Source organism: Poecilia reticulata, chromosome 2 (assembly GCF_904066995.2).
Source record: "Poecilia reticulata chromosome 2, P_reticulata-male-v2, whole genome shotgun sequence".
NCBI lineage: Eukaryota > Metazoa > Chordata > Actinopteri > Cyprinodontiformes > Poeciliidae > Poecilia > Poecilia reticulata.
The window spans coordinates 33,540,246-33,560,929 of record NC_088831.1 but is presented as its reverse complement, the minus strand read 5'-3'; the positions used below and the strand labels follow the sequence as shown (position 1 = coordinate 33,560,929).

Sequence of the window (20,684 nt, the reverse complement as noted above, 5' to 3'; positions counted from 1 at the left end):
ACAATATTTAAAATTGATAACTCAGAAACTACGATAAATATAACATTATCCTCCCACTTTGACCACGACAAATAAATGACATTCATTGCAAAACTTTCACCTTATTCAGAAAATTATAAAAAATAAGACGTTTTTTTTAATTGGATTGTTTGAAAATCACAAATTGTGACTTTATTTCTTCAGTGAAGTCCTTCACAGGTTGCATTCAAATTGATGCAACCTTGACTACTGGAAAAAATGTAACAGCAGCTGCTCTGCCACCCCTTCTTCCTGTTTTTGTTCTATATTAAGAGGACCTTAAAGGAAACATTTGTTCTGATGTTGGGACCCTTTTGTGTGCTTTCGCTATACTTCCTTATTACCCCAAGTTTACATGAAAGAAACAAAAGTCTCGTCATCATCTAGAAGAAGACGATGCTCAATTTAAACTGAGCATCGTCCAGTTTAAATTGGACACAAGCTTTAGCCACTGCTACATCTTCTTCAAAATGTTGAGTCCTAATCAACTCTACAGAAATGGATCATATCTTAAGTCAATGCACTGATTGGACATTTTATGTTGCCTTGTTTATGCAAGCAGTCTTGCCTTACATTCCCGCATTCTTACTAGAGGTGGAACTACTCTCTTCTTTTTGAAGCGTGATTCGCAAACACAAATGTTACGAAGAACCACAAAGAGCGAAACTGTTCCTTCTTGCATGTTCCTGCTGCTGTGAGCGTGATCTCAGTCACGTTTGCACTATGCGGTCTTTTCAAGCTCCACCTATTTACATCGATCATTCAAGGAAGCGCACGAAGACGCACTCAAACGCAAGAGAATCGAAGCGCAGAGAATAGTAGGAATTCGCAGCTCCGGGCGGCGCCGGGTTGCAAAATAAACGCTCCACCGATGCGCTCCCTTTGGTGAATGAGGGCGGAGTCAGTCTAATCAGAGGTGGAACTGCTGAGAGGGGCTTCTACGCCACTGAAATACAAGGGTTTGGTTTGAACCCGCTGCCAACAAGGAAGCGAACAGCTGGGACAACACCGAGGAGCGACTGCATCATTTCTTTTATCCACCCAAAACTAGCGGGATTCTTTTCATTTTTATAGGCGGGTGTCTTTGTTGTAAGGTGAGCAGGTCAACATGTCTTCCATGGACTTGGAGAAGCTGAAGATGACGGGAGCAGGTCGGGCCATAGCGGTGCTGACCAGCGGTGGAGATGCACAAGGTGACCTTAGAAAACTCCTCATCTGCTTTGAGGTTTAATTATTTCAAACCTGTGGCTGGACGCGTGGAGCTTAAACCGTGTTTCTGTGCAGCTCTGACCCCAACTGAGCGGGTTTGTTTACACATGGATGAGCTAATTTTCGCACTCGGAGATCAATGTGGATTTATTTATGTTCTCACTCATAATGTAGTTCAAATGTCCCAAAAAGGCTCACGGTATAGGTGTAGTTTATGCCAATTATAACATCATATTAAAAGGTTAATGGGATTCGGATGTGAAGAGGCCAAAGTCGAGGCCCCCATGAGGCCCTGTGTGGACTCGCAACCCATTTAACAATCCCTGTTAACACTAGTATCACTTACTGCACCTGCTTAATACTATCATAATAATACAATATTTATTAGTTGTGAAATCAGGGTTTTCCAGCAGAATGTGTGTATCAAACATTTACAGCTGCAGTAGTACAACTGATTCTGCTGTAAAGCAAGACTTATTAATATTTAAATAACACCCCCTTTTTGCATATGCATACATTTAAAGTAGCTGCGGCTTGCAAGATGGAAATATTGCAGGTTCAAGTGCATAAATTAGTGATTCGGTCTGGCTTTTTTCATAATTTAATCATAAATCTTATACTTGAAATCTAAGTATAAGTCTAAGACTAAGTCATAAATTATGTGTATGCAAGTCTTAAAACTGTACATTTGATCACAAATGTATTTTATTTTTTAGATAATTATTTTAGAACTGTGCTGGTGTTTATCAGGTCTTTGGCATGTAGTTCTAGCTCTGTAATGCAGATTTTATCACACTGTGACAAAACTACAAGCCCCATAATGCAGGGATGCAATTATTCCTGTTCAAAATATCCCTGCTCCTGAAATTAATTCACCAATTCATTCATCTGGTAATTTAAAAACAATTTCTTCTTGGCCCTTTTGGTCCACATCAAAAATAGATGTAAAGCTGGTGATATGATTACAACTCAAAGACTTCTTATTTCATACATTTAGTCTAAATACAATTGCATAAAACCAAGTCCAGCGGTTTTTACAATAATCACAACCAACTGATTTTGCACACACAATTACGTAATAATGGTGAAAGGCTTAAATCTGAGCTCTCCTCCCCTTCCCCCACTTGGAAAAGGCTCAGCAAGCCTTATGTGTCATGATCTGTTCAAGCAAATTTTGTCGAGGATCGTTGCTGCAGTCCTCGCAGAGCAAATGGCACCTTTGCCCAATAACTGATAACAAGTGAAATGCAGCAGTAGACACTTTAATTTCCTCATATAGCCTGGGTGCAAATCAACTGAAGTTGAGTTTAATGTAAGGACAATGCTGTTTTTGACCCAGGTATGAACGCCGCTGTCCGAGCCGTGATCAGAATGGGCATTTATGTCGGGGCCAAGGTCTATCTCATCCATGAGGTAAACAGGAGTTTTACGACCGCGAGTGAACATGAAGACCGACCAACGTCACATCCTGTTTTATGGCTTGGCTGGGACTGATTGCAATGTTCTTGTGACATTTCAGGGATACCAAGGCTTGGTGGATGGAGGAGAGAACATAAAGCTGGCACACTGGCACAGTGTGACCAACATTATCCAGCTGGTGGGTTGAAAGTTATCACTGTCTTCTGGGAAAATGACCATTTCACAAAGTGGAAATGGTCATGTCATACCACTATGTGCCCTTTTGATGCCATTTCATCCTTTCACTTTTCCATTTTATACCAATTTGCACAATTTACATATATATATTTTCTAGAATGCAAATAATATTTTTGTAGACTTTACATTATTCTCTATTGCTATATACTGTACTCTAGATCACTCATTAAAACCAGTTTACTCTCACTAATTATGACCTTTTATTCAACCAAAGGTAATTCTCACTGATGGATATTACTCAATATTCTAAGATAATAAAATATAATGTCTGAAAAAACCAATATTTTCAAATATCACTTGTCAAAGAAACATGCCCCTAAGCCATTGGTTTGTTTTTGGACCTGGTAAAAAGTGGGAAATGGGGAAAGAGTGAAATGACCAGAACGTTACCTGGAGCTTTGGTAAACAAAGGCGACCATGAACCAGTGAAACTAAAGAAATACATTTACTAAGGGCTCTTTCTTTAATCATCTCTGTGAAGCATGACTAAAGAAAAGCGAGATTGTTTTTATTCTTAAATCCTCTTTGCTCAGATTTTTTTTTAAAACGGCTTAAAATATTTTATGTCTTCACCAGACCTTCTGTTTCATGTGCAGTTAGTCTAGAAAGCAACAGGCTTTACAGCTGGCAGTTGCGTTTGTCTTTTCCTGCAGTTTTAGTTTAGAAACGAATATAAAACATGCATTTTATGGTACAAGACAAATATTTTCTGTGAGCATTTTAATAAGTTTTAACAATAAATACAATAAATGAATGTAAACTTTTGCAGAATTTTACACAATTATTTTTTGAGACATGATCTGAACTAGAATAATCTTCATTCAGCCGACTGGGAGCGAAAATGCTTCAATATGCTAAATTTCATCCCTCTGGAGAAAACTCTGACATGTCCTTAAAAGAACTTTAAACCATAAGAGGCATATGATGGAAAAATTAACAATTTTGAAACTGCGACTGTTTAAAACATCTGTGTGCCTCGAGGCTGATTTGTATTCCAAACACTGAACATTTCTATACATATTTTCTTTGCTTTTAGGTCAATCTCTCTATGTCTATCTTAGAAAATGGTAAAATTGAGACTTTATTTAATCCATAGGTCACTTTCAAATTCAGCCTAAAATAAGTAAAATCAAGTCCAACCACCTGTAGACATCCCTGGACATCTTTTCAAATTTCACTTTTCAGACATAATTTCATACAATTTGAATGGAAGACAACAAGTTCCTTTCTATCTTTGTTCAAAAATAATTTGGTCAGAATGCTACATTTATTTTGCTCCTTCCTTTATGAGTCATAGTCGCACAAAGGGGATCCTCTGCTGGAAAAATAGGTGAGGAAAAAAAACGTGTGATCTAGCTTGTCGTTTCAGCTACAGATCATATGTTTCGGCTTGGTTTTCACTAGCGCCTCTGCTGCAGGGTGGCACGGTGATCGGCAGCGCCCGCTGCAAGGCCTTCCAGGCGCGCGAGGGCCGCATCGCCGCCGCCTTCAACCTGGTGAAGAAAGGCATCACCAACCTGTGCGTGTGCGGCGGAGACGGCAGCCTCACCGGAGCCAATATCTTCCGCAGTGAGTGGAGCGGCCTGCTGGATGAGCTCGTACAGAAAGGTCAGCCGCTCTCTGGGAACCGTTTACGTTTTTCTTTTTTTTGTTTTTTTTAACCCAGGATATTTGATCAGTCTTGTTTCCGTGCCATCACCAGAGCTGTATAGTAAGTTTTAAAGAGGAAATTACATCTGTGGGTCTTCAGGAAGGATCACGGACACGCTGGCGAAGCAGCACAACAATCTGAACATTGTCGGACTTGTGGGATCGATAGACAACGATTTCTGCGGCACTGACATGACCATCGGAGCTGACTCTGCGCTGCATCGCATCATGGAAATAGTCGACGCCATCATGACCACTGCAAACAGGTTAGACACTCGGAGCAGTTGCATTTGTATTTTATTGTGATTTTATGTCACAATCAACATGCAATTACAGCTCCAGATTTTTTTGAGTTACACAATTGAAGAATAAATATTTTTACCCGTTTTTTTTTTGTTTTTTTTTATAAAGCAGAAACTCAGTCAAAGCATTTAATTTTCAAGCTTTTTAGCGTTACATTATAGGTCATTTTAATCATTTAATTGCACAAGTATTACTTCCCAAAGCTTTTCTCAATTCAGATTCCAATATCTGAGCCTCTAAATTTTTTGTTTTAATGTTTACTAAAGTGATTAATATCTCTGAGGTTTGGCTGTTGCCTACATTCAGCTCTACACAGAACTATAAAATAATCATGAGTGTGCTTAATTTTGTTGTTGCATGACAGTGATCATAAGTCACCTTCCTATAATGTGACTGAGCTTTAGTCTGTTACTGTACTTTTTGCCCCCCAGCTGCATGAACTCAGCAGATCTGTCGTATCCTGCACAGACTTGCTCACAGTTTTTACAAATGCTTCAATGCATCATGCTTCTTGTCTTTTCTTCCCTGCAGCCACCAGCGCACTTTTGTCCTTGAAGTCATGGGCCGCCACTGTGGGTGAGTGACACATAGATTTAAAAAATCTTTTATTCATCCTTTTATACAGTGCTAATTAGATTTGGGTATTAACTAGCTATATTTAAGTAACGTTTTAGAACAACTTCATCTTTAGGATTACTTGAGTCATTTTTATTATGAGGGACTGCTACTGTTACTTGAATAACATCTCTGGATACTCTACCCACTGTGACTAACTTCGTTGAATGAAGAACACCCTCGTTTTAACCAAAAAATTAATCAGAAACAAACACACCTGCAATTTTTGTTAAAGGTTTTATACGCTTTGTACTGAAACAAAAAATAATTAGAAATTTATTTCTTTTGCCTGTTTTTGTTATTTTTTAAATTATTGTATTTCTATGAATTATTTCAGTTTGGCCTTTTAAAATACCAAAGTGTCTGCATACCTTTATAGTTTGGTTCATCAGAGTTTGTAATTTTTAAATATATCATTCATGTCTTGATCAGTTACTCTTTTTTTTTTTTTTACCAAATACTGTTTTTACTGTTACTGGAATCATTTTTTGGACAGCTACTTTTTACTTTTACTTGAATAAAAATATGTAGCAGCAGTACTATGATTACATGGGTACACTTTTTGGGTACTCTACCCTCTTCTTGTGCTAATTAGTGTGTTTTGCCTGAAGGTACCTGGCCCTCGTGTCGGCTTTAGCATCAGGAGCAGACTGGCTCTTCATTCCAGAGGATCCTCCGCTGGAGGGCTGGGAGGACCGCATGTGTGATCGTCTGGAAAAGGTAGAGGATGCACGCACGCAAAAACAGTCCAGCTTCATGCTCCGGTATACCACGTCTGAAGGTTTAACCAACAAACCTCTGTTTACTTTCAGAGCCGAAACAAGGGGTCAAGACTCAACATTATAATCGTTGCAGAGGGAGCCATTGACTCGAATGGAAAGCCCATCTCCTCAACTTACATAAAAGATGTGAGCTCTTATTTACAGACTAGATGACACTCATAATGACTGTCAATATGTGTTGAAGACACGTTACTTAAGATTAAGTATATTTTATAATTCCTTCCCTTATAGCTCATAAGGACAGTGTTATTGTTCCAGGAGCTTCAACTATGATTTAGTTTTTAGCTGTTTTTTTATGCTGGAGTGCAACATTAACAAATGAGTACTTGTACATCTGTTTGAAGCTGGTGGTGAAGAGGCTGGGCTACGACACCAGAGTGACGGTGCTCGGCCACGTTCAGCGAGGAGGAACTCCGTCTGCGTTCGACAGGATACTGGTGAGCTGCATGTGACAAAAGAGGATTGTTGAATGTATGTCTCATCGAGATGATGGCATTTAACTGTTGATTCTTAGTATAAGGTCAAAATTTTTAGACAGTTGTAGTAGGATAAATTGAAATTATCAGTATGGACAACCAAATTGTATTTTTCCCTTTAGAGTTTTACACAAGTTTTTTATTTTTAAAAGGCGTAGAGCTACTCTCACTCTCATCAGGCTTTCACTGGCAATATCTTTTAGAAAACCTACTGATTTTGTGTGAGGACGATACAAAACGTATTTCTCTAAATATTGTTGTAACAATTAAATATTGCTGCTCTAATTAAACTGGAAAATGCATCCTAGTTCCTTTCATAGATGTAGCAGTTTTTAGTCTAAAATTTAAGGATTACAAGATTAATACCCTTTCAAGCATCAGAGCATAATTCCTCAACATTTTTTCTAAAACTCAAAATAATTTAGATCAAAGTTGTTTATTAATAAAATTACAGATGGGAAATTGAAATATTAATGAAAGTTAATGTTGTGTAGACCTAATTGCATTATTTAGAGCAGATCTGCATTTCAGTCCACATGGATTTTCATCTATTAATTAATTTTTGAAAAATCTGATAAATTATTTCTGAAACTAATGTTCCAGAAATAATGTATCAGATTTTTCCTGGCTAATGGTACTATTCAGTATAAGTATAAGTTTTAGATATATTTTACTTGTTCAAGTATTATTCTGAGTACTTGATTTGAAATGGTTTATTGTACCATTTAGCAGCACAGAGGTGCAGCCTAATGTAATTGTTGTACTTAAGAAACCTATTTGGTTGGTAAATTTTAGTTTTTGACCATTATTTCTAATTATGAGCTCTGACTTTATGCAGCATAAATTTTTTAGACGACAAGATTATTTTACGATTTGAAAAACTTTTATTTTTACTTTTTATTGCTATTACTAACATTTTCGTGTCTTTGTAATAACTAGTAAGAATAACTGTCTGCTGGAGCTATGTAGTCATAGATTTTTAAAAATGATAATAGATTGAGCGAAGATTACTTTGGTTTTGGAGCATTAGGTCTCCAGTCCCTGGAGACTTTCTATTAAATGCTGGTAGATCAGAGCATTTGTTTGTTCTCCTCTATTTATAGTCGTCTGAACTCATTGCCTGACTGCATTGTGTATACAACATTTGTCTGTTTACAGAACCACAAGGGCCAATGCCCTGGGCAATACGTAAAGCTGGTTATCCTCGTCAGGCCTTTGTTTACATATGAATTCATATGAATTCAAAGACATTTTGTAATTTGTTTTTGTTATTTGATATAAATTTGACTTTTTCCTAGATTAAACTGGGTCGTGTACAGTAAAATTTAACACGAGTTGGACCTGTTTGGCTAAATATACAATAAATAAACTGAATTGAAATTGGTAAACAGTACATGAAGACCAGCAAAAATCATGTTGCAGCTTTAAAGTCTGTCACTTTGCTTCTTTTAATTATTAGCTTATTATTAGCTTCTCTAATTGAAGATTTCCAAGAGCAGCCTGCGTGATTTCACCAGACCCACATTCACCTTTTTCATCTTAATATGAATGTGTGTTTGCAGAGCACCAAGCTGGGAGTGGAGGCAGTAATTGCCCTAATCGAGGCGTCTCCTAACACTCCAGCCTGTGTCATCGGTCTCTGTGGAAACCATGCGGTCCGTCTGCCTCTCATGGAGTGTGTGGACATGGTGAGTCTGGCTCCGCTCTGGGGGAACTGATTTAATGGATGGCAAACATGTGATGTAGCGGCGGCTGGTTGCAGCTTAGCAAGAAAATGAACGATCTTTTGCAGACCAAGTTGGTGCAGAAAGCCATGAATGAAAGGAGGTTTGATGAAGCTGTTAAACTGCGTGGAGGGTAAGCGCTCATATTTATCCCGGATTGTGCTGTATAACGATTCTTTAAGGAACATTATTGACATTCGTTTACACAGCGATGTGTTTCAAGTGCTTACTTCTGTTAATTTTGATGAGTATCGTAACAAAAACTTGACAAAAAAACGTTGCTAGTTGTTACCCGAGGCCAAAAAATAATAATTCATATATACAAACTGATAAGACTGCTGACTTAGCAGTTAGTGGCTGTCTAAACAAGGAGGCCAATTAACAACCGTTCATTTTTTAATAAAGCTTGCTGCTCAGAGCTCTGTACGCAAGTATATTAATGGAAAATTGAGTGGCAGGAAAAGGTAAATTCTGGTAGAAAAAGATACAAATGCAGCAGAGATAACTGCATGATTAAGAGGATTGTGAAGCAAATCCAATTAAAGACGTTAATTACTCTTCCTGGGGAACCACATCCACTTCAAATGACCACAATACCACTGAACGTAATTGATCAACAAACTGGTCTTAATTAAATCACATGGAGAATTGTTTGGAGTATTGTTAGTGCATAGGGGGGAGACAGCAGAGCAACAATACAGATGAGGTGAAGGTTGCTGTGGAAACAACTGGAGGTTTCTGACAGTTTCACAGGGTGACCAGGGTTACTGGATTGGAGCCCCAGTCAATGTTACACTGTACAGTATATGGATGTACTTTTCAGTAGACTGTCATTTTGGTGTTGCATTTAGTTTTTTGTTTCTTTTAAGTAAGTATTTTGTAACATTCTAATTTTCAAAAAAACTGAATTGTGGCTTTTTGTTAGCCGTAAGCCATAATCATCGTTTTTAATAGGAATAAACCTTTAATAATGTGTAATGAACTTGCACATTAAATGTGTAAATGTAATGTGTAAATTTACACATTTAACGTGTTTGTCATTGTGTTTAACAATGACAAAATACGAGTCATTGTTAAAATATAATAACTGAAGTTAACGTATTAAGAATTTACAAGTTCATGGAAATGTGCCTCCATAGTGCATACCTAACTATAATGTGTCTTGTTTCTGTAGGAGTTTTGAGAACAACTTGAATATTTACAAGCTTCTGGCCTTCCCAAAGCCTGCTCTTACCGAGGTTAGATTGTCAGACATTAGCTTTACCTCATGTTTTTAAGCGTGAAACACTCACAGAATGTAACATGTGAGATGAACTTGACTTTGGTTCCCCTTCAGAGCAATCACTCTGTGGCTATTCTGAACGTCGGCGCTCCAGCTGGAGGCATGAACGCAACAGTCAGGTCAGCCGTGAGAGTTGCACTTGCTCTCGGACACAAGGTCTACGGCGTCCATGACGGCTTTGAAGGACTCGCCAACGGATTGGTGAGGATGGCTTTCTATGACGCAAAATCTTAGCTATAATTTTGAAAAAATTATTTAAATGAAACTGTTCTTTCTGCCTGCGAGCAGATATTTGAAATGGATTGGCACAACGTGGCCGGATGGACGGGACAAGGAGGATCACTCCTGGGGACAAAGCGGTAAAAAAGAAAGCTGTGCTTTTTCAAAAAATATGCCTGTGTTATGTGTATTCATAAGCAAATTCAGGTAGTAAAATAAACTTAATTTTAAAATTACAACACATTTGTGACATGTGAAATTAAATGCCTCAAAGTAATTTTAAAACCTTTTTTTTAATGTTGTGCCTTTTGCAGAACCCTTCCTGCTAAATTCATGGAGAAAATTGTTGAGAACATTGGCAAGTTCAGCATCACAGCTCTGCTTGTAATTGGAGGATTTGAGGTATTTTGAGTTTTTCATTTTCTTTAAATCACTGCATATTATTAATTAAAGACTTCAGAGTTACGATTAATTTCAAAGGGATACGAAGGTGTGCAGCAGCTGTATGAAGCCAGGGGTCACTTCGATGAGCTCTGCATCCCCATGTGTGTCATCCCAGCAACCATCAGCAACAACGTCCCAGGAACGGACTTCAGTCTGGGAGCAGACACAGCTGTTAACGCCGCCATGGAGGTACGTCTGAGCAGAGCGCATATTTATTGGCAGCCTCGTTTAAAAAAAAAAAGTGTAAAAAAAGGTTTAAAATAAATGTATCTTTTATTGCAGTAAGACTATCTCATTGAAAAACTGAGAAAAATACAACCTTCACTATATTTATTTAGTGGGAAAAGCTCAATCCCTTTAAATGTAACAAAACTAAAACATTTAAAACTCTTAAGGGCATCTAGGAAGTTTCAGTTTGTAATCCATGACCAGCCAGCAGGCTACACGAGAAAACATTTATCTTGCCAAGAAAAGCCTCCAAAGCTTTGTTAGAGAACTGCAGTAAACAGTGGCACCTAGGGATCAGCAGGGCTCCATAGCAAGAGTTAAACACTACAGACATACAATGGTATGGAAGAGGATTAGGGTAAAGGGGGGGGAAATAATTTTTTCCTTTTTTCTCAGAATCTTGAAAAAAGTCAGTTTTTTTTTTTTTAATTTTGACTTTAATCTCAGCATTTAGCAACTAACTCAACAGAGATGTGAGTTGTACGGAAGAAAAATTCACTTTTTTAAAAAAAGTCAGAATTATATTTTTCATAAGTGGCCCTTGCCAGAAAGAAAGTATTTTGTGCCCTGTCGCCACAGTTGTTAATATGTTAGCTAACTGCTAGTAAGACTAACTCCATCTGAGATCTTGTCAAATATTGAGCATTTCTTTTCAAAGTTAGTATGTGTGGCTTATACTCAGGCTCACGGGATGATCTAGAGAGATTGTGCAAGGAGGAAGGGTCAAAGATCCTTCTCTTGTTCAAGATAATAAAAATTGTGCAACCAGTGGTTAGTTAAACCAATTATTTCTTAATGTGGGGTTTTTGCTCCCACTGAATAAATAAACTCAGATTTAATATTGTTCTCATTTTTCAGTGAGAGTTTAGGGCGCAGCATCGCAAGATCAAACTTATTTAAAGCTTTTTGTACATTTTCACCACGGGATCAAATAAACCCAGGTGGCACTGTAGTTAGAAATGGTGTTTTGGTTCTATTTACAGATGGGGCCAGTCAAACCTTTTTATAGCTCAGAAGGAAATGCATTTTACTTTTTAATTATCATCTTTTCTTTGGGGAGCTTCGTATGTTCTGAGAGTAATTGTGTCTCATTTTATCTTGCCTTTAGGGATGTGACAAGATTAAGCAGTCTGCCTCCGGGACAAAGAGACGAGTGTTTGTAGTCGAGACAATGGGAGGATACTGTGGTTATCTGGCCACCTCCACTGCTATCGCTGTCGGTGCTGATGCTGCTTACATATTCGAAGAGCCTTTTAACATCCATGACCTTAAGGTGAGACTTAAAGCAAAACAAAACAGTTTCTGTCTCACTTTTTTTGTTTGTTTAATGCATCTTCCCTCAATGTGCCCTCTGTTGATAGACCAATGTTGAACATTTGGCTGAAAAGATGAAGAAGGACATCCAGCGGGGTCTGGTACTAAGGTTCGCTACTTAACAGAGCAATTTAAAATCTTGAGTGAAGACATTACGTTTAACATCACTAAAAACGTGAAATTCAAAGTACTCGCAGTACAGGCTCATTTTGTAGCGATAAGAATGGCTTCCAGTCTTTCAGATTTTTCAACACATTTCTGTTTGACTAGTTTAGAATAAAGGCTGAGAAGTGCTTCACGACCTTATCAAGTGTTTCAGGTGGCCAAAGTGTAGTTTAGACAGAACTTTGTAACATAAAAATAACCTAATATATGAAGTAAGATAAATATAAGTTTGTCAACTTTTCAGCCACGGTATGTTGAGTTCTGCATTTTTACACTGAGGTTACCATACTTAAAACATTTGCAGTACAGTTAACTTCAACAATTATTGATACTCGTTTTCACCAACTATTGACATTCTTGTTTTTGAAGTTTACAACTAAATAAAAGTTATGACCAACACTGTCATATCTGGAAATACTGATGGCCCTTTAAAACCAAGTTTCTGCTGATTAAATGTAACCTTCTGAATATTTAGACCAACAACAGAATGACAAAATTGTGTAATAACGTTGAACTACTGTTGACTGTCTTCTTTTTTAAACAGGAACGAATACTGTCACAAGAACTACACTACAGACTTTATTTATAATCTGTATTCAGAGGAAGGAAAGGGAGTCTTTGACTGTAGAGTTAACGTGTTGGGACACCTCCAGCAGGTATAGTTTTTAAAATAAGACAACACCGTGTGCAGTATCTTTATACTGCACACAACAAAACTACAAGAGCCAATGTAAATAAGTAAGACCATTAAAAAAACCTATATATATATATATATATATATATATATATATATATAGATAGATAGATAGAGTGTTCATGTTTGAGATTCAGTGGATCACTTAGGATGTGCGTTTGTGCTGCAGGGAGGAGCACCTTCCCCCTTTGATAGGAACTTTGGCACCAAGTTGGGTGTGAAGGCAATCCAGTGGCTCTCCGAGAGGTTGACTGAAAGCTTCCGACAAGGTGGGGTTACGCTACACTCCCAGAAAATAAAAGCACTAAACCATGCTGCAGACGTTTGCTTATGATGCCATCGTTTCCCCTCCAGGCCGCGTGTTCGCCAACTCCCCAGAAACGGCGTGTGTGCTTGGCCTGAACAGGAAGGTCGTCTCATTCGTTCCTGTAACTGTCCTGAAGGCCAGCACTGACTTTGAGTAAGTATTTTGAAAAACATATAAAACAGCTGCTTTTTGTTTTTGTTTTTTTTGTTAAAAACTTTAAACCAAATCATTTATGGATATTGTTTGTTTGCTTTTCAGGCACCGGATGCCAAAGGTTCAGTGGTGGTTCAACCTGAGACCGATGCTGAAGATGCTGGCCAGGTATCAAACCAATTTTGTTGAATATGTCCCTGGAGAGATGGAACATGTGACTCGGCGCTCCATCAGCATTGATGCTGGATACTAGGCTCCCTGAGGCAAAACTTCTGTATGCAGTTTTTGGACCCTTATCTATCCATCCTTTGTCCCATTTTCACTCACGAGTGAGGTGTTTTGGTGCTCTCCCTCATAAACCTAGCCAGAGTGAACTAGTGGGAAATAATTCCTATTTGCATATGGACCAACATCCACTAAGAGTGTAGATATGTTTTTCTCCAGTTGAATTCCTCCTGCCTTAACTTTACCTAAGAAACAAGAACTCTTAGTTTCTTGTCATACGCTTATATTTTTGTGCTAAGCTGTCGTCATACCTTTTGGCATTCATGTAAATAATGTTGCAGTGGAGCATATTTACTGTAGATATGATGTCTTTGCGTTAGCGTGACTGAAATATAAGATGTTTTCTATTATTTACTGTATGTCTGTAACTGCAGATGCCCTGAGAATCAGGTTCCTGTTTCTGTAAAGTTCAGGCCGTACCCTCTGAAGTTCAGACACTTTACTCTTGAATGAAAATGGGACTGTTTCTTAAAAACTTTTTTAGTACCTCTAATCAGTGTAATATTAACTATTTAAGATCAAGTGACATAATTTACAGTATTCATTTATCAACTGACGCATTTAATACAGAGAAATTTTGTACTTTCTTTGTAAGGATTTTTTCTACTCAAATTGCTGCTATAGAACAGACAACCAGATGTGCCACCAAACCAAAGTTTTACAGAACTTTTATTGAATAGCATGTATTGCAACAAATGAATGTAGATGCTGCAGTATAAATCTCTTACTTTTAAATCCACATCTAGGAAATGCGTACATTCTGAGCCATAAGACGTATAAGGAGGAGCCTTCAGTGAAAGAAATAATTCTGATCATGTTTGAACATGTCATTTCTAAAAATTAAGAAACTTAAAAACGTTTTGTGATTTTTATCTGAATATTTTGTGAGGCTAATGTGACTGTAACTCAAGGGACCCTTAAGATTGTCATTTTCTGTTTTTATATATTCATGTTTATGTATATTGTGTGGTTGTGTGACTGAAGCAACATATCTAGTATTAATTCAAATTAACAGAATTTTCTGAACCTATCAAATACTTTATTACAATTTAAAACATGTAAACTTTACAACTACTGTACTTTACAGAGATGAATCTATAAAGAAATATAAACTTCTGATGTGTTTTAAGTATATATTAATGATGCACATATATATCCAAGTATGACACTATTATGTATACATTGCTATGTGATTAACCCAAATATGCCTTTATATCAAACAGTTGAATTCAGGAACTTAAATCACTGCTAGCTCAACAACATAAGGAAATAAACAGGAACTCAATTCACAAAGTACTATAGTGTGGTTTTTCTTTTCTCAGAAGTTGAATGAAAATGGAAACTCATCTTTGGAGTTTTTCTTGCTTGACTGAGGACTCTTGCTTGTGAAGTCAAACTGGAAGTCTTCACTTTGTTCTGGTTGGTCAAACAGGAACTCAGTAGCTAGAAAATCATATCCCAAATCGAAGAGTTAATTTGTTTCAGTAATGTGGTTTCAAATGTTAAATATATATATGGACACAGAATGATATATTTCAAAAATTAATTTCTCATTTTGATGGGCATGGTTCTCACAGCTAACAAAAAATAAAAAATGTAATCTCTCTGGAAATAAAAATCCTGCAAAAGACTGAAGGAGTGCAGAGGCACAGAATCTGATGTGCTTGAGGTCTAATGTGAAGTTCCCATGGTCAGTGATGTTTTGTCATCTGCTAGTTACAGTCAACTTTGTTTAATCAAGTCCGCAGTGCTGCCGTCTACCGGGGGGATTTTACCATACTTGACTGTTAAGAGATTTATGAAGATGCTGATTTAATTTTCCAGTATGATATAACACCTGCCCACATTGTCAAAAGTACCAACACCTGGTTCAGTAATCATGGTTTTATTGTTCTTGACTGTCCAGCAAACTCACTTGACCTAACCCCCATAGAGAAACTGCGCAGTAATGACAAGAGGAAGATGAGATGTGGCTCTACTGGATACATCAGTAGGACCACGGGCTGATCACCGCAATGCTACACTGCACTGATGCAGTAATTCATGCAAAAGGAGTCCCAACCTAAGTATTATTTATTTTTTGTTAATCTGAGATTCTGAGAAAATGAATTTTGTTTTTATTATCTGTAAGCCATAGTTATTAAAAGTATTGAAAATAAACATCATGAACAGGACTCACTAGTTGCAATGAATCTAAACATGAGTTTCACTTTTAATTTAATTACTGAAATAAACTTTTTAATGACATTTTAAGTTATTGGGATGCACCGATAGAGGTAATATAACAAAACAGCTTCTGAATAGATACTTACAGCTTGAAGATTTAGCATCTGTGGCTTTCTGTAAAGAAGACAAACAGCCCTCAGTATCTTTTCTCCAGATATACGAATGCCTAAAGAATACCTTGTAATGTAAACCTCACCTTGTCGTTGAAAAAAGAGCCAGAAAAAGCAAAAGAGGAGTCCTGCAATGACAACTAGAGTTAACTCCGAAGCCAAGAAAGAGCAATTCCTGTCAGGTTTAGTTTTTCCCTTCAGCTAACTTCCTACTTCTTCCTGGGACGGGCCAACATCAAATCCAAATCCAGGAAATCCAGGTGTGCTAACATTGGAGTTCAGATTGAGCGCAAAAGCTGAAGATTTAGAATCGGGAGTGCCTTGACGATGAAAGCTGGTGGGACTGAAGCTAAAACAAGAACAGAACACATCTCTTCAGGTTCTGTTGACAACTTGACTCAAAAGTCTTGAGTCAAGTTCAACTCATACAATCTTACTTGAATGTAAATATTGGAGTTGAGAACACGGATGTTTCAGTTGAAGAGAGAGCCTGTAGATTGGCTTCTTCAGATGTTTGAAGAAAACTATTGGCTTCCTGATGGTCCTCTGCATCAGGTGCTTCATCCTGCATGTCATCCTTCTGGACCTCCTCTGGATCTGGTAAAGTGGGAACCTGCACCTTGTAACAGGAAAAACAAAAAACTTCTTTTTCAGACAATGTACATCACAATCGAAAGAAACAAAATTCGGCTTGAGAAATGGAAGCATCAGTCAGTATTATTATTTTTTGTGGTACAACACAGTTAGTACAAAGGTTATGCAGAAATGCATCCTGGTAAAAAAAAAAAAAAAAAGTAAAGGATTTTTTTTTTTTTTGGCGTATGTTAATTTAATTCACTCATCTGATTTATTGAGGAAACAGACATTGCTACTGCATTCCTCATGTCTGATAAAACATTCTTTGAATTTGCTGGAGTTGCTGCTTAAACCAGACCTTTTAAGTCATTATTTCTTGAGCTTCCCATGTTCATGGGGTGTGTACGTGCTTGAACATAATTTCACTTAACAAAGTAGCCCTGTGCAAAGAACTAAAATCATATTTTTAAAAAGCAAAACAAACATATCGGGAACCTGACAGATCCGTAAATAGCTTTAGCAGAAATGTCATAAACAATGGTTTTCATCAACACGTTACCTAGTAAAGCGTTACGCTGATCTGACCCCATGTTTCAGGAACAAGTAATCTAACGCGTTACTATTTACAATCCAATACTCCAAAACTAATTACGAATCCAAGTCACTGTGTGTTGCTATATGTGTTATTTTATTTCGTAAAAACATACATTGTTGCTTTGCTCTTTTTTGGGGGGAGTTGCATCTCGTGTGTAACATCAGCAACACAAACGTAAATAATGGAGGGAAAAGAGAGATGTGCATTTCCTAACTGATGGATCGATCTTTCATTGAGTAATGAAGTTACTTTTTTAATATTTTTTTGACCTCAAGGAGGCAAACTGCCCCAAAAAACATCCTTTTCCATTTCATCTTGAACAAAATGCCTTGAGTCTTTAATCAAGGCAAGCAGTCATTTTCAGCCACAAACATTTAATTAAAACATCTACTGTTATGTGTTACTGTCTCTTACCTGGTTGTCTGTTCCTGTCTCTCCCTCAGTCTGACTCTGTGCATCAAGGTCTTGATGTCCCTGCATAGCATTCATGGATTTACAAACGACACCACATATACAGTATCAGAATGTGAACTAACTAAAGCTAAAAAAAACATGTGTTGTACTCATCTTATAACCTAATCATAACTTAACCATTATCCTTATAAATTGTGTGGAAATAATTATAAAAAATACTGAAAGTAAAAAAAAAAGTCAACCTGACATCAGTCCTCACCTGTTCTCCTTTCTGGTTCTGTTATAATTAATATTATGTTTATACCATCACACCCTGACCCTGCTCTTTTCATGATAAAATAGTTTAGTTTATTTAAAAAATAAAACCGGTTAATACATATTTCAATAAACTAACAGAAGACCTCACTTGAGCTTCCTCAATCTCTTCACCTTTCTTCACTGTTCTAGCTCTGCCATCCAACTGATGAGACACAATATAATATACACATAATGTATAATGTTATATAATGTAATATAATATTTTATAGATGTTGATAAATAGTTGAGTATGATCAGGTGTGTATACACTGATATTACACTTTAAACAACAACAAAAAGGCTCATTTTGCTGCTGTTTCAGTTTCATTGTGGTGAAATAAAACATTGTGGCTAGAGTAGCTAACTTTTAGACAAAGATTAGCAGTAAAATATTCGACGTGTGATTATTTCAGAATTAAAATTACTTAACCAAAATGATTTGGTTAAGTAACTTCCACCTCTCAAACACTCTGAGCTGTTTGGAGGGGGTAAAGAAGAGGAGGAAGGAGCGCTGTGATGCACATTCAAAATAAAAGCACGCGAGCGAAAGATTTCAAAATCAAATATTTTTCGCGACTGTGGTGAAATTCGCCTGTCTCCAATACTGGGGAGCAACACCCCCCCCACACACACACACACGTCCCTGGTTCCTACGTCTATGAGTAGAATAGTACAAATATAGATCTGTTTGAAAGCTGTCCAAATTAAACTTATGTAACCTAAAAGTTAATCTGAGTGAAAGTTTGCTAATGCATAAAAAAATATAGCGACTCAGTCCACTAAAAATCAGACAATAAACTAAAACCTGTTCCTCCTGTGACATTTCTGCTTCCTCTGCCTCAGAGTGCATTTCTTCTGGTGGACCTGACTCTGAAAAAACAAAAAAAAAACAATTTGATGGTGATCTTCAATGATGACATTTACATATGAATAAATAATCAAAAAACTGAATTTATTTTAATTTCTAGGGCGACATATTCACCGTCTGACAGCTGCAGAGACCACAGCTCTTCATTTGATTTGTCAGAGGCAGTGAAGCAGCTGATTGGATCCTGCGGTTCGTTTTCCTCACTCATCTGCTCAGTGTTTACTTCTGCAGCAGGTTCATGGTCACTCTGTAACATTACGTTCAGGATTGATATAATTTTACAGACCATAATTACTAATGTGTTAGCAGTAAGAAAATATCAAACTGATCAATCTGAGTACAGTTGCTTGGTTGAGATCAATGTATGACATGTCAATGGAGCAATCCTTCGTCTGTTCGGACTGTTCTTCTGTTGTGTGATGTTCGCCTAAAACACTGCAAAGAAAATTGCATTTAATTAGTAAATAAAAGCTTTAAAAGTTAGCTTTTTTTTATTATTTGTAAATTTTGTAAAACAAACCCATCTGGTAGTTTTTCCATGGAATTAGAAGTCGCATCTGGATCTGTTCAGAAACAAATTGTTGAATATGTAATTTTTCAGCTTAACCACAGAAAAGACAAATTACAAAGAAAAGACTGGGCTACCACTAAGATGTTCCAGTTCTTTCTTTTTCATCATCATGCAGTCATCACAGTGTTTAATTTGACTCTCAATTGTCCCTATCTCAGCCTGCAGCAGGAGGAGTTTCTGAGCGATGGGATTTTGGAAATATGTTTCTTTGTATGACTGCAGTGTCTGTAGGTAGCTAGCAAACCTCTCTTCGTAGACTTCCCTAGTTGGTGCAAAATCAACAACTCAGTTTCAGACATTTAAATGCAACTTGCAACAGATCAAATTATACAATAACCTACTGGTCATGGTCGTAGCTGCTTTTTCTACTTTCCAGTTCTGTTTTTAGCGTCTGTTCATACTGAAGAAGCAGGCTGTTGGTCACCTTCATGCTGGAGAGTCATGGATGACAGAAAAAAACTGTAAATAAAAGCCCCACTACAATGTAACTGGAATAAAAATACATTTGATCATGTTGACCAGTGCACACTGTGGTACTTAATTTTCTGTTACCTTTTTGCTTTTTCTTTATTCCTCGTTACAGTGCTCTGCTTCACTCGAATTTCTTCTTCAAGATTCTTGATGTATCCTTGAGTTGCTTCAACGTAAGACTTCTTCTCAGTGATGAGAGTTCTGCACTCTGTTTAAAGAAATATAATATATAATATAATTTGACAAGGACATGTAGCACAATGCAGTTATAATAATTTAAGTTATGTATTGGGGATATCAATTAATAAAACTCAGGCTACGATTTGTTAAACTTATCAACAAGTGTAGCTAGACATACCTTTGATTTGCTTTTGGATTCCATTCTTCTTTTGAGAAGCCTCTCGAGTTTTAACAGCTAAAAAGGAGTGAAATTATTTGATTGCTTTTTATGTGTAAAAGATATCGACCCCAACAACTGTCTAGTTTCCAACTAGCTTACACTTCATTAGCAAAAGTCCGAAAGTGCTAACAAAAGTGCTAACAATAAAAACCCAAACAAGTTTAATGAAGATATAGTTGTAAACATAATAAACTTACCAAATTGAAAAACAAGACTATCAATATTGTCGAGTAAATGCTGCTCCTTCATGTTAGGTTGAACTAGCCAACGGCGCTAACAGTTACAAATTTCAATTATAATGAAAAATTATAGTTTAAAGCTAAAAGAGTGATAATGTGGTAACTTAATTAAGCCACTAATAATATAGAAAAATACAAGTTCACGTTAAAATCAATTTTAGATTAAAAATAATTTACGCCAAAGGAAACAAATGTTGGAGGTGTGGTCATGACGACTATCAGATTTAGGTTAGTAACCATGGCAACTGTCGCTTACTCTTCCTCAACGCAGTATTTAGTGATGAATTCATCACTAAATGATGAATTCATTTAGTGATGAATTCATCACTAAATGATGAATTCATCATTTATTTTTTATATAGAAAAATATGTTATTCCTTTTAATGATAACAT

General features: G+C 36.9%; 2 protein-coding genes across 2 annotated transcripts; one reads left to right on the top strand and one right to left on the bottom strand.

Annotated features, from left to right (window-relative positions):
* Window positions 1-791: 791 nt before the first annotated feature.
* pfkla (phosphofructokinase, liver a) lies at window positions 792-14,820 on the top strand. The gene is made up of 22 exons (XM_008403942.3): window positions 792-1,211; window positions 2,567-2,640; window positions 2,747-2,824; window positions 4,302-4,491; window positions 4,634-4,799; window positions 5,368-5,412; window positions 6,063-6,171; window positions 6,264-6,359; window positions 6,578-6,670; window positions 8,272-8,397; window positions 8,502-8,566; window positions 9,608-9,671; window positions 9,770-9,916; window positions 10,004-10,074; window positions 10,249-10,336; window positions 10,415-10,567; window positions 11,715-11,879; window positions 11,968-12,029; window positions 12,630-12,741; window positions 12,949-13,048; window positions 13,134-13,239; window positions 13,345-14,820. The coding sequence occupies exons 1-22, from the start codon at window positions 1,127-1,129 to the stop codon at window positions 13,490-13,492; spliced, it is 2,343 nt and encodes a 780-aa protein (XP_008402164.1). The 5' UTR covers window positions 792-1,126; the 3' UTR covers window positions 13,493-14,820.
* LOC103461652 (uncharacterized) lies at window positions 14,176-20,548 on the bottom strand. The gene is made up of 15 exons (XM_008403941.3): window positions 20,250-20,548; window positions 20,011-20,067; window positions 19,734-19,860; window positions 19,523-19,612; window positions 19,256-19,443; window positions 19,131-19,173; window positions 18,952-19,045; window positions 18,725-18,857; window positions 18,548-18,612; window positions 17,446-17,505; window positions 16,298-16,479; window positions 16,074-16,209; window positions 15,947-15,988; window positions 15,837-15,864; window positions 14,176-14,967 (listed from the first exon to the last, which is right to left on the bottom strand). The coding sequence occupies exons 1-15, from the start codon at window positions 20,299-20,301 to the stop codon at window positions 14,843-14,845; spliced, it is 1,422 nt and encodes a 473-aa protein (XP_008402163.1). The 5' UTR covers window positions 20,302-20,548; the 3' UTR covers window positions 14,176-14,842.
* Between the last annotated feature and the right edge of the window lie 136 nt (window positions 20,549-20,684).

What these genes read in the sequence shown, in the direction of transcription:
- LOC103461652 (XM_008403941.3), bottom strand. Translation starts at nt 20,301, where the DNA reads ATGAAGGAGCAGCATTTACTCGACAATATTGATAGTCTTGTTTTTCAA. An exon ending in GTCTCTGCAGCTGTCAGACG is followed by an intron (nt 18,613 to 18,724) that starts GTGAATATGTCG and finishes TTGTTTTTTCAG; the next exon opens with AGTCAGGTCCACCAGAAGAA. An exon ending in TTGGCCCGTCCCAGGAAGAA is followed by an intron (nt 15,989 to 16,073) that starts GTAGGAAGTTAG and finishes TTGTCATTGCAG; the next exon opens with GACTCCTCTTTTGCTTTTTC.
- pfkla (XM_008403942.3), top strand. Translation starts at nt 1,127, where the DNA reads ATGTCTTCCATGGACTTGGAGAAGCTGAAGATGACGGGAGCAGGTCGG. An exon ending in GTCATGGGCCGCCACTGTGG is followed by an intron (nt 5,413 to 6,062) that starts GTGAGTGACACA and finishes TTTTGCCTGAAG; the next exon opens with GTACCTGGCCCTCGTGTCGG. An exon ending in AAGGCCAGCACTGACTTTGA is followed by an intron (nt 13,240 to 13,344) that starts GTAAGTATTTTG and finishes TTTGCTTTTCAG; the next exon opens with GCACCGGATGCCAAAGGTTC.